Source organism: Sprattus sprattus, assembly GCF_963457725.1.
Source record: "Sprattus sprattus genome assembly, chromosome: 4".
Taxonomy (NCBI): domain Eukaryota; kingdom Metazoa; phylum Chordata; class Actinopteri; order Clupeiformes; family Clupeidae; genus Sprattus; species Sprattus sprattus.
Window position 1 is genome coordinate 34,057,243 of NC_137923.1, and position 13,497 is coordinate 34,070,739.

The following is a 13,497-nucleotide window of genomic DNA, read 5'->3' on the forward strand; positions in this document are numbered from 1 at the left end:
ATATTTCAGTAGCGGTGGGTGTCTAGATCACGACAAGTAACTTGTTTGGATTTCAACTGAAACATGTTTTCGGTTTTATCCCGTTGTGTAGTAGACCAACACGCAAAATGAGCTGATACACGAGGTATTGTGTATCAAGATCCAGTCGTGATTTACCTGTGGTACGTGTCAAGAGATTAGCCAAACATTACCGATATGACCAAGTATGATCTCTATCAAAATCCGTAATCTCTCGTGAACATCTCCTCACTCGGTCGTCAGCTGTCATCCCTGTGATAAGCGGGTAAACCTCAATTTAAAGAGGGATAGAGGTATCGGTGTCGGTTGAAAACTGTATGACCCTCACAAGTTCTCATTGCGAAATCGAATTAGCTCAGTTCGTTCCATGAAAGTTTGTACATAAATGGCTGTCTAGTACACTTAATAACGTTCTACAACTGTAATGTTTTGCACACATACAATTTAAATACCCCTTTTGGGCTGGAGCGTATATTGTTTAAAATCCGTTATCCTGATTGACACCGAAATCTATATTAAGTAACGTGTACCAGCGCGTAGGTGTTTATAGGTCGTGGGTGCTAATAGGATGTCTATGGTGCTAATAGGTCGGACAACATTTAACTAACATCTTCTCTAAACTGGTAACTTGGAGACGCCTCTGTTCAATGATTGGCTGAGGGGGTGGGAGGCGGGATCTGCTGCTGCTGTCTTGAATTAAACGTGAGGGCTCAAAACACCGTTAAACTGAATTGGATGACAGTGTTTTATTTTTTTTAAATCGCAGACTCTTTTTTTTTTTTTAGGCGCTCGGGATTTTTCATAGGCGCACGGGAAAACGGCTTAGGCGCGCGCCGAAATTTTCTCTATGCAGGAAAAACCCTGCTTTAGTACTTTAACAAAGAACTCCTGCACACTGTTATCTTCACTTGCTGTTAAAAAAGGTTTATTGGGCTAAGGACTAATGGCAGAGAGCATCTTTGAATAGGTTGGTTGACCCACGTGGGCCAACCAGGTCACACTAGAGACTGACGTCACTTATTGAGTCAAGCTTGATTCATTATCTCATCATGAGCACATATGCTGACAATAGAAATAGTTAGAAATATACAAAATGGACATTATAATATACTTATAGGCTTATTATACACTCATACCAAGATAACTGGGCAATTTACAATATTTTCAAAAGCCATCTGATACAGAACTGATTAGAACTTAAAAAAAACGTGTCATAGAATCTGTCCCTAGACAAGAAAAGAGATGTGACGGGATAAGGGGAAAATTCATGCTCCGATGCACCTCTCAATCTACAGGTGTGCAAAAGTTCGGCTCCTTGTGTTTGAGAATTTAAAATGACTTGCAATGAATTGGCCTTTTATGACACACATGGTTGGTGTGGGTAACACATCTTACATTATCTGAAGAAGGTACGAAAAGCTAACATTAGAAGCAACTGTAGTTCACTACCTTACTAACTTGAAAATCAGTTGATTCCGAAATACTTTAACACATGAACATCTTTCAGTACAAAGATTAAGGGCCTGATTTACTAACAGGATTGCGCCCATTTCAGGCGTAAAATAGCGGTCGTAAACATAAAACGGTATTTACTAAGGGGGCGCAGCGCATTTTAACGCTTTGTGGGTGTGGACGGGGAGGACACATGGGTGGAAACTTGGGCGTCTAGCGCAAATATATGGGAGGAGAGAAGATAAGTGCGCCTAATGATGTATTGCGTGGTATTTACTAAAACTGCCCGACCAGCGCACGTCTCTAATTTGCGGGATAATTATCCGCCTCATAAAAGCACGTCTTAACCAGGAAGCGCGTTTCCATTGAGTCTGAAAACGTTGATATGGCAGCAGTTATAAGAGCAAGGCGAAGATATAGACAGAGACAGCGCACAGAAATTTTTTTTTCAACTCGTATAACACTTTTTCAGTTAAGCGATCCACAAATCATTAGACGGTACAGGTTAAACAGCCACGCAATACTTCAATTACTGAACCAGATCAGAGACGACATCGAACCCTCCAACCGGAGATCACATTCATGTTAAACTCCGGACAACATTGCAAATATTGGCATCGGATCATTTCAAACAGTTATAGCATCAGCAGTTGGTATATCTCAGCCTTCACTCAGCCAAATATTCACACAGGTACTCGACGCATTGCTACAGCGCACTGGTCAATACATTTTCCCACTGCCATAGCTGAAATTAGAGACATCAAACAGGACTTTTTTTGAAATCGCAAACTTTCCGAACGTAATTGGAACCATTGATTGCACCCACGTCCATATATATTGTAGTGAACCCATGTCCCTTGTAGAAATTATTAATCTCGACATGTACACATCTATATTGTTATAATAGACAGTTTATGCATTAATTTTGCGATACCGTTTAAACTGTGATATACTTTAAAAAAAAAAAAAATTATAATATATTTTTTTTTATTAGTTTAAATTCTGTATTTCATATATTCTTATTAAGCATATATGCCATAACCACCCCCCCCCCCCCCCCCCCCCCCCCTCACATGAGATATATATTCATATAACAAATGTTTACTCTTAATTTGAAAACAGTCACACCGTAGTGGCCTGTTGTTGTTGCCTAGCAGAAGAGAAGACGTCGATTACAGCTAGCTTGCCGCTAACACTAACTGAAAACACATTGGAACACATAGTGGCTAGGTAGCTAGCTGCTAATAAGTAACATATAAGTAGCACATCAGCAGTAATGAATCAACTGTACTGATATTAAATGTACTACTAACATGCATTCTCAAATTAAAGCCAGTGACATGATGGTTAACGATGGATACCGACAGTTAGCATACCTAGCTAGGTAGCATTACCATTGGATTTGAAAAGGCAGTTATGCTAGCTCTGGCTATCCAGACGAAGGAGCACTGTTTCAGGACACGTTTCACTACGAGCGGGGGCAATACAGTCATCTGGAAAGTTTAAAATTATACTAAATGAAGGGAAATCTACTGTATGGAGATATTTCTGCTTAGTAGACCATGCAGATACTAATTAGGCTGGTGGATATGTCCAATAAACCTCGCTGGTTGGATGTAGATAGTTTCAGAACGAACGTCGGCATGCAAAAAGATCTTCAATGGTAAGACTTGTCTGTTGTGCCTCTGTTGGTGTCTCATAAAACGTGAGTTTTATTAAAGCATAGCGTGTGTAATGTGTAGCTATTTCATTCCGTTTGTTAACCTTTCCTGCTGTCTGTCTCTGAACGTAGAGATAGCAGGGGAGTAAAATGCTCCGCTGCTGAAGTGGATTACATGTTTTTAATTTCGGGGTTAATTCCCTTTCCTTTACGTCTGCTGCTGGTTAGGAAAAACAGACAGCCGGAAAGGTTAACAAACGGAATGAAATAGCTACACATTGTGGCCTTCGTCGCCGGGACGAATAACAGGACTCACTAGTCGCTGTATGTTAACAATGAATGGCTCTTTATATGTGTAGCATCTCTTATATGTGTAGTATCTCTTAAGTGCAATCAAAATGGTGACGGCGCGTACATGCGCGTATGGTTTTTATACTGAACGTAAACACTATCACGCATGACATCACATGACGCACATTACGGTTATTTTGTACCATTTCTTTATTAAATTTACAGAAAAATCGATACCGTGATCTATACCGTAACCGTGATATAAAATTACTCATACCGTGATAGAAGATTTTGGCCATATCGCCCACCCCTAATGCCACCAATAGCATATTATTTATAATTGTGTTCTTTTAAACATCTCGCTGTAGGTGATGGCGGGCAGAACAACAATATAGCAGCGCACACATTAAATCAGGTTCAGTGATTGAGCGAACGTGAACCAATATATCTATCTCCACTTCGCTGAACCTTCATTTTCTCTTCCTAAATAAAAACCACGGAAAATGCGCAAAAACACAGTGCGTTAATGTGCGACCGCAGTTTAAGCAGCGGTCGCATGTTAGTAAATCAGGCCCTATATAGGGCGGAGTAAACACAGATTGCCCAGCGCGGATCTGGTTTGATAAATACCACAAAAAATGCGCAAAAACACGGTGCGTTAATGTGCGACCGCAGATTAAGCAACGGTCGAATGTTAGTAAATCAGGCCCTAAATGTTTTCTCAAATACAGTAAAAAATAAATAATAAAAAATTAAAAAAACTCTGCTGCTCCACATCAAGAGAGACTGTCTAGGGCCACGGGACAGACGTGATCGTCAGCCTCATGTAAATGTGTTCTTTGGTCCAATGTCCAGTTTGTCGATATTCTTTTTCCAGCGTGTGTGTGTTTGGTGGTTTGTTTGTTTGTTATGTGAGGAGCGTTTGGATGATTGGACTTGTTCTTCTCTCTAGTGACTTGGAGTCCCGGAGAGAAGTGAAGAAGGAGGAGGGGGAAGCGTTTGCCAGAGAGCATGGCCTCATCTTCATGGAAACCTCTGCTAAAACAGCTTCAAATGTAGAGGAGGTGAGCTTCTCCCAGAGCCACCACAGGGGTGGCAGAGGGGCAGGTGGATTAAGTACCGGTAGACTGTAGATTGTGTGTATGTAAATGGTGTGAATAGAATTAACACATGAACATGGAAATCTCAGAGAGATAAGCTGCTGCTGTTGAAAGAGGAAAGCTTTTTGCGGTTTGGAGAAATAGGAGGAGGTGTTAATATGTGGAACCTGCTCTACACCCCTTCTTTCCTCCCACGATCCCACCAGAGAGGATTTCTATGATTCATTTGTGTCATTAGTGGCTTATGTATTCTCCTGACCTCACCCCTACCCCTGTGACGTTTCAGGCTCCTATAGAATGCTCATGCATACTCATATCATTCCCATATTCTCCATCTCCACACACACACACACACACACACACACACACACACAGCAGAGGGAGGTAGAGAGACCAGGCAGTGTGTGTGTGTAAGTTAACCACTGGGGAGGAATTTCGCTGAAGAATAAGGGTGGCAAAAAAACGATCAATCCGGCTTCCTTAAGAACATATGTGACCAGGCATGGCTAAACCAGCCACAAGTCGTTTTGAGATATTTTGAGTTATTCACAGATTCTGAAAGTGTAAGTGTAAAGCTATCCAATGATGTTTCACTCATGTAAATCTGGTAATATTTGTATAAGTTGTGATCATTTGAATGTATACACCTCTGAAAAGCTTTTGTTGAGAAAAGGCACCTCTAAGATTGTCTGAATCACCTCACCTGGGACAAAGGGAAGACAGTTGTGCTCATTTGCATCTCATTGGGATTAGCCCTCCTCACAGATGTCACACTGACATCTGGTATCTGTAGCCCTTCCCCCTAGGTGTCACTGAAAACTCAATAATTTTATCGTAGCCCGACCTATTATCCCGCAAGCGCTGGTACACGTTACTTAATATTGATTTCGGTGTCATCCAGGATCCCGGATTTCGGAAAACTTAAGTCCCTGCCCAAAAAGGGTATTTAAATTAGCTTTGTAGCAAAAATGGCACATATACAGCGTATTGAAGTGTATAAGATAGTGTTGGAATACATGGGTTTCTTGTATACAAACATTGAAGGCTGCGCGCGCAAATCCGCGGCAGAAAGCCATCTACCCTAATACAAATGAATACAGAAAGCCCAGTTTAAATGCATTGTTTATTACTTATTTAGCTTACCAATCCCTATTCTGTTGCCATGAATGCTTGCACACACCCTCAACATATTCCCAAACGTAACCTTGTACATTGTTGAGCCTTTTTCTATATTTTATTTGACTGGCAAACGGATGCTTCCTCCTAGGTATACTGAACATCTTACCAACTCTGTTAGAGCAGGTCACCACACAACAACTCCCTGTCATGTTGCCTTCCTCCACAGCTTTCTCATCCACTTCAACGTTTTCTTGCTTCTTTCTGCCGCGAGATTGCGCACGCAACCAGTGACGACGTAGCCGAGAAACCCATGTATACCAGCTAGCTTGCCGCTAACACTAACTGAAAACACGTTGGAACACATAGTGGCTAGGTAGCTAGCTGCTAATAAGTAACATATAAGTAACACATCAGCAGTAATGGATCAAGTGTACTGATATTACATGTACTACTAAATGTACTACTAGCATGCCATTCTCAAATTAAAGCCAGTGACATGATGGTTAACGATTAATGAGTTAACGATGGATACCGACAGTTAGCAAACCTAGCTAGGTAGCATTACCATTGGATTTGAATGGTAGGTATGCTAGCTATGGCTATCCAGACAAAGGAGCCTTGTTTCTGGACACGTTTCACTTGACGAGCGGGGGCAGTCATCTGGAAAGTTTAAAATGATACTAAACGAAGGGAAATCTACTGTATGGAGATATTTCTGCTAAGTAGACAATGCAGATTGTAATTAGGCTGGTGGATATGTCCAATGTAAGAAGTGTGACGTTTTAATGAAATATGATGCAACTCTGATGATTCAACTCTCCACAACAACATGGATAAACCTCGCTGGGTGGATGTAGATAGTTTTCAGAACGAACATCTGTGTGCAAAAAGATCTTCAATGGTGAGCCTCTGTTTGTGTCTCATAAAACGTGAGTTTTATTAAAGCATAGCGTGTGTAATGTGTAGCTATTTCATTCCGTTTGTTAACCTTTCCTGCTGTCTGTCTCTGAACGTAGAGATTGCAGGGGAGTAAAATGCTCCCATAGTAGATTACATGTTTTTAACTTCGGATAATAGTGGCGTATGATGCTGTATAAGTAGCCATGTGTATCGCTTGTAATGTACAGCTGATTGGTCGGAAAAAAATTACAAACGTGATTCAGCAGTTCATATGGAAATTAGGTAACACCCCCCAAGCGCGACGAGAGCGACGCTGAATTTAACCAAACTGTACCAACTTCAACGACAAAATGTATACTTTTAAGGTAACCAATACTGTTATCTAAAACATGGAGTGGCTTCTTCATGACTTCAACTTGCACATTCTGCAAAAAAACGAAAATCACTAATTTTGAAAAAAAAAAACTACTCGAAATCGTCTCGGCCGACTTGTTCCCCCTTTTCGCGTGCCGGGTCACATATTTCACATGTATCCGGCGGATGAAAATAAAAACACAGGTCCAACAGCAGAGGGCAGCAAACTTCATTTTCTCACTGCTATTGGTGATCAGTCTGCACCTATCTCTCTAAAGTATGACATGGCATCTCAGTGCTGCTTGTTTGCTTCTCACTGAAGGGATTCTGTGCGCGTGTGTGCGCGTGTGTGCGCGTGTGTGCGCGCGCATGCGTTACGGGTGGAGGGTGATGGGAATGTTTGACAGGTCTGGAGAGTCCAGTGGGTCTGTGGCACTCCATGATCTGGTTCTTTACCTCCTCACATTGTCAGATTCTCCTCTTCCCAATTAAGTCACTGGTCATCTGCAATTAACAACGTTTTTTTTCTTTTCTCTTTGTCAGGCTTTCATCAACACAGCCAAGGAGATTTACGAGAAGATCCAGGAAGGGGTCTTTGATATAAATAATGAGGTAACTACATACGTGTCTCCATTGAGTGTATTGCAGGGCCCATGGAACCGTATGTGTCCAAGAAGTGCCTTCAACAGTTCCAAGAACGTTAAAATAGTGCATGATGGAGGTTTCCCTGTATCACACCTAGGTTGATTATTTTGTATGGAATCAAGTATTTCATTGTTACAGTGTTACATTTCATCTTGGTTCATTTCTAATGCCACGGACGCTTCTGTGGACGGAATTTATTTTCTTTAACTCACAGAATGTTGCAGACAAAATGCCTTTCCATACTTTCCACAATATAGCAAAACTGTCGTGAACAAAATGAACATTTGATGGCCTAGGATATATATTACGTGGACATAATTACTTTTGTCTATAAAAATAAGTTTATTTTGTCCACCAAGTGAGTTGAGCATTCAGCTTTTTGTCCTCAAAAGGATAAGGGCAACAGTCAGAACACTTCTGCTCCCAGTCGCACTGCAGCAGGTACCAGAGTGTCTGCTGAAACATTTAACATTTCTGCAAAGATGTAGACCTAAGCTATACATCTTCTGTTTCAGTACCATGAGACAAATTTTGAAAATTAGATGTATTTAACATTCTCGACCTAATTACATTCTCCAGAATGGACGTGAATCATATTGATATATATTGATTTTGACAAAAATGCTGTTGGCCTGTCATGGAATCTAAGTGAGCAAAACAATATAATATAAAGAAATATCAGACCTCCGGACGTTGGGGTGGCCCATTCAAGTCAATGGAACACAGCAGCATAATAAGCCGTATAATAAGTCATAAAAACAATACATTAAAAACCTAAAGTTATCGGCTTAAAGCAGAAGACCTGGTATATTATGATTGCACTTAAACGATTTCCAAAACATGCTTAAATAGGATCCTGATATCCATCCTAGATGAGATAGCTACCACTTTTACAACCAGTTCCTCCTTACCCTCAGTCAGTCCCGGGCAGTTCCACAGTTTCAGAGAGGGTCGTGCTTGCAGTCGGCCAAAGATTTTTATTCAATGAACTTCACACACACGGTTAGAGACTGGAGTATCTGAGCTGGTGACTCAGTGTCAAAGAGACAAAGCTAACCTGCTACACTTATAACCAGCTACTGATCTAGAGGGCAGTACAATGCTGAGGTGTTCACAGTGAGGTGAGAGAGCCTGAATTGAGGAGGAGACAGTGGTGACCTGGCTTATGTAGGCAGGTGTGGCCTCACCACGCGTCTTCTGCCCCTGGCTAAAGACACCTCTTCATGCCTGAAACATGTGTGATTTCCCTTACCATCTGGGTTGAACCAAGTGAATTTAAATGTAAGAATGCCTCTAACTGTGACATCTCAATGGGGGTGGTAGCTGCTTGGGTTGGAGCTGCAAAGATGGTTGAATCCAAATGCCTTTGAGCTGATGTGTGCGTGCGTGCGTGCGTGCGTGTGCGTGTGTGTGTGTTTAAAACCCCTGGCAGTATTCCCTGGCATGCCGTACCACTGCTCAAATAGCACTCATGGGTTTCCATGCTCTCTTCCGCTGACAAAACCAGCTTTATTTTGATCTGTAAGAAGGCCGTATTTTCATTTATAGAAATTTGCAATATTTAAGCAATATAATACTCGTGCGAGTGGGGTAGGTAAGGGATATTCCCACGGGTGGTGTTTGGCCGTAGCCACGAGGCCGGCTTAAATATTGCAAATTTCTATAAATGAAAATACTGCCTTCTTACAGGTCTAAATAAAGCTGTATTGCTTTTGTAAAAAAATGTTATAGTCAACCAATTAACAATTCAACACAAAGTTATTGATTCAAAAAAAATGTATTTCGCCATTGTTTCTCTGCAACAAAAAATAGTTCCATTGTCAACGTCTTGGTTTTGAATTATAAGAACGTCGAATTAACGGTTATCAACGCGCTATAGAATGTTTCATCGTGGAGTGATTTATTATTAGCTGTGAAAAGTCCGAGTTGGGATGTCCTGGGATAACTCATGGAAAGTCTCTCATACAATCAGAAACGGCTAAATAACTCAATAGAACCCAATTGTTTTATATACCCCATGTGTCATAAACCTGGCTATGGCAGACTGCTTTTTGTATATTGATCTAGACAACCTTGCGTTAACTCATTTTTGTTCACAGGCAAATGGCATCAAGATCGGACCCCAGCATGCTGCCACCAATTCTTCACTTCCAGGCAGCCAGGGTGGGCAGCAAGCTGGCGGGGGCTGTTGCTGAGCATTGGTCCTTTGCACATGTCTCCTCCTCCCCATCACCTCCAACTCGCCAGCCCGCCCCTGCATTTGTACTGGACTTGTTGGGCTCACTAACAGTTTCTTAACCTCCCTCAGCCCAGCCCTACCACTGGATTCTAATAATATATTAGATGGCAACCATATGGGAAAATGAATGAAAAAAGGTAGAGCCCAAGTCCCAACCAGATCTTTGTGTAAAACTCCTGAAGCCTGCACTGAAGCTGCAGCAGATATGAAATGGTTATCACCAGTCACGCAGAGAGATGAGTGCTTTGGAAGTAAATATCCATATATATGTATGCATACCTATTTGTAATGCTCGTCTTAAGACAGTTGTGAATTATTTTTATTTTGTTTGTTTGTGCCCTTATAACTTAAAATTATTAAACACTACAAAGTCATCTCTAGTATTTTAATCGGTTTGTAGTCAGTGAATTCTCTAAAAACTTTGGTGAACTCTGAAATCAGAAACAAAACAAAGCAGAGCTAACACTCATCAGCCTTTATAAAATGATGTTTAAGAAGAAACCATGCAGGACTGTTTGAAACTTCTGTATTTATCATTATCGTTCTGTATATATAGTTATCATTTCTTGCTTTGGTGTACATTGACTGAGCTAGACCTCTGTATTGAATTTTTGCTGAAATTCTATACTGTATGAACCCAAGCTTGAAATTGCAACAGTATTGCTGCCATTTAACACCTGCTTTGGCCACCATTGGAGGTAACATTTTACAGTGATGTCATTTTAGTTGTTCCTGTCATGTAACCTCTCCCCTCTCTTGGCTCTCTGACCTATGGACAGAAACTCTGGCTCATTATTCTTTACCTATTTTAATGCCAAATTTGTGTTTACCTGTGTTTTGTTATAACAACTCCAGAGATGGATCAACTTCTCCAGATAGATCTGCTGTTTGCCTTAAAAAGAGACTTTTGGACGGCAAAACACATAATCATGTAACTCAAAGAATATGTTCCAGTTACTAGGTAGATGTCAGTATGAAAACTATACTGAACATACCACAACATACCATGTATCCACCCACATTCATGTGTATATATATATATCATACAGAGATTTTACCCTATTTCAGGACAATGTAGTACACTTGCACTCATGTCTATACTTATATCTTCATAGGACTCCACATACACATGTGCATATTTGTATGCATACTTTTTTTTTCCATCAGGATATTTTTTGCAGTTCAGTCTGCTTTGTAATGTCAGTGCAGATCAACATTAAGTGTACGAGTGGTTGTGTAATGACTTGCTTTCTTTGGCAGTATGACATGTTAGTAGATATGGTAAACATCTTTGTCTGTTGTGAAAGGGTATGATAAAAAGCCAAACCTGGAGTAACTTTGTGACCCTTTATTTGCTGTGTTCTTGAAATGAAATGCTATCACAATGAAATATAATAAAACCTTCTGAACTTATACCATTTAATGTTATTGCGTACATATGCTATTTAAAAGTATACATTATTATGTATTATGCGTATGTAATTATTGTAATGACTGCCACACTAAAATGAATGTGAAAACGCATTTAAAATTTTGATAATATGGATATTGCATTGGTTGGATGTGTTAAGGTTTTACAAAACAAAAGTACAGATGGCTAACAAGCTTGCTGCTTTATGCAGCTTGGTCATATCTGGCTAACTTTTACCTGCAAAGGGCCAGCTTTTTAGCTAGGCAATATTACCACTACACACAGCTAACTTAGCTAGGTGAACAAAATGCATTATATTTGAGCACAAAATGTAGATGTGGGACTTCAGTTCTATCCACTTTAGCGCGCCCTACTCGGATGCCTCAGACATCACACGTTGGTGGGAGAAGCAGAATGGGCTGCACCAGCGACATGGGAAGGTGATCATTTTTCTTTTCTTTTTTTCTTCACTTCCTCCATTACTGATCATGGAGTTAATAAACACTGCAGAATGAGGGGTAGAGATTGTGTATATTGGGTCATTGTTCAGCTGTGTAAAACACTTATAAAGAACACAATAAAGACAGAAACAATATTTGTGTAATCATGTTTGGGACCCCATTCTCCAATAAAGTGGTAAATTGTTATGATATATGGTTTTGTGCAGTCCCAAGATGGAACTGCAGATCCACATCCCATGAGGTAGATTCTACATTGGCAGACCATATGCACACTGGGCAAGCTACAGGAGGAGATTGCCCTACCACACCAATCTAGTAGCACTCTGTTCTACGTAGCTGTTTACTTTCTTTAACCATCGAGATGACTGATGCATAGACAGACAGTGGTGAATCTTCACATACAGTACCACCACACTCACCACCCACCCACATCCACCACCACACTGTGTTAACACTAACTAACTATTTTCAGTCTGCATATATATGAATCAATGCAACAGCTTGATAACAATATTTACTTGTGTCTTCAATTAACAATGTACATAATTCATTTGATAGCTATGAATGTATACAGGTAACTTTGCTGCTTTGAGGATAAGGATAAGGAAGTTTTATTGTCATTCCAGAACTTGTTGTACAAGGGAACAAATTGAAGTACTCAGGTCCAAGTTCAGGTAGTAGCAGTAATAAAAGCAAGAAGGAACACCATTAAGTAAAATAAGTCAATAGATTGTAAAAAATCATTAAGATAAGCAAGTGGCCCAAACTGCAATATGCCCTGATATGTAACGATGGTAATAGCCGTCTCATATTAAGCACTACCTAAATATGGAGTAATAGTAACAGCGCCAAATGGTTTAGTGTTGTACAGAAATGATTCAGTGTGATGCAAAAACTGAAGTAATAGCAGCAATTATTCAGTGTGATGCAGAATGTGTCAGTCTCACAGCATCCAGGAAGAAGCTTCTAGAATCAATTTGCTAACGGTTGCTTTGCAAGCTATCTAATGATTCCTTGCTGCTTCTTTAATTTTTGCTGATTTAAAAGATGAAGAGAAGTTCTACTATCTCAGGACAGGTTGCACAGAGTCCAGGTCCAATTTGGCCTATGAAGTTACAATTCACCAATACTATTTCACACAATTGCAGGTCCTACTCATTTTATTTTTTAAGTTTTGAGAGTTTGAATGGGCAAGACCAGTGACCACTGATTGCATATTTTAAAGACTGCAATTTATGTTTATTTAGCACTTTGTAAGATACCTTTTCCTTTTTGCAGCAATACTTTTGGTCTTACAGTACATTGCAACAAAGGGACAGCATTTGACCATGTTCCATTACTTTTCTCACTGCAATTAGCATAGATGTGGAAAGCAAGAAATGTGCCATGCAGAAAATGTTCGTCAGTTCCCCCGTCCCCCTTCTCTGCAATTTAAAGGTATTTGCTTTCTTTAACCATGCATGATGACAGTGGTGAATCTTCACATACCACCACATACCACCACACTCACCACCCACCCACATCCACATCCACCACCACAATGTGTTAATCAGTGATGTTGGTTTACTAACTATTTTCAGTCTGCAGCTACATGAATCAATGTAACAGCTTGATAACAATATTTACTTGTGTTTTCAACGAACAACGTATTTCAGATGTTTTTTGTTTGGGTGTAATACAGTACATCACTGAAAACAAAGAAAGGATGCACATACAGCAAAACGATAACAAAACAATGACACGCCTTTAGAATTAAATCACAGTAGTTTGCCAACTTTTTGCTAACACAAAACTTTATTGCACATTAAACTGAAAATGGCAAACAGAGAATGGGCTTATTTTTGTTA

At 40.2% G+C, this 13,497-nt stretch overlaps 1 protein-coding gene across 1 annotated transcript in view; it reads left to right on the top strand.

Moving 5' to 3' along the window:
- The window catches only part of rab2a (RAB2A, member RAS oncogene family), a 35,647-nt gene extending 24,446 nt beyond the window's left edge, over positions 1 to 11,201 (top strand). Inside the window, exons 6-8 of the mRNA XM_080836395.1 lie at positions 4,374 to 4,485; positions 7,438 to 7,506; positions 9,639 to 11,201. Coding sequence (XP_080692521.1) covers positions 4,374 to 4,485; positions 7,438 to 7,506; positions 9,639 to 9,734 — 277 coding nt within the window. The 3' untranslated portion in view covers positions 9,735 to 11,201. The remainder of the gene's footprint in view (positions 1 to 4,373; positions 4,486 to 7,437; positions 7,507 to 9,638) is intronic.
- The last annotated feature ends 2,296 nt before the right edge of the window (positions 11,202 to 13,497 follow it).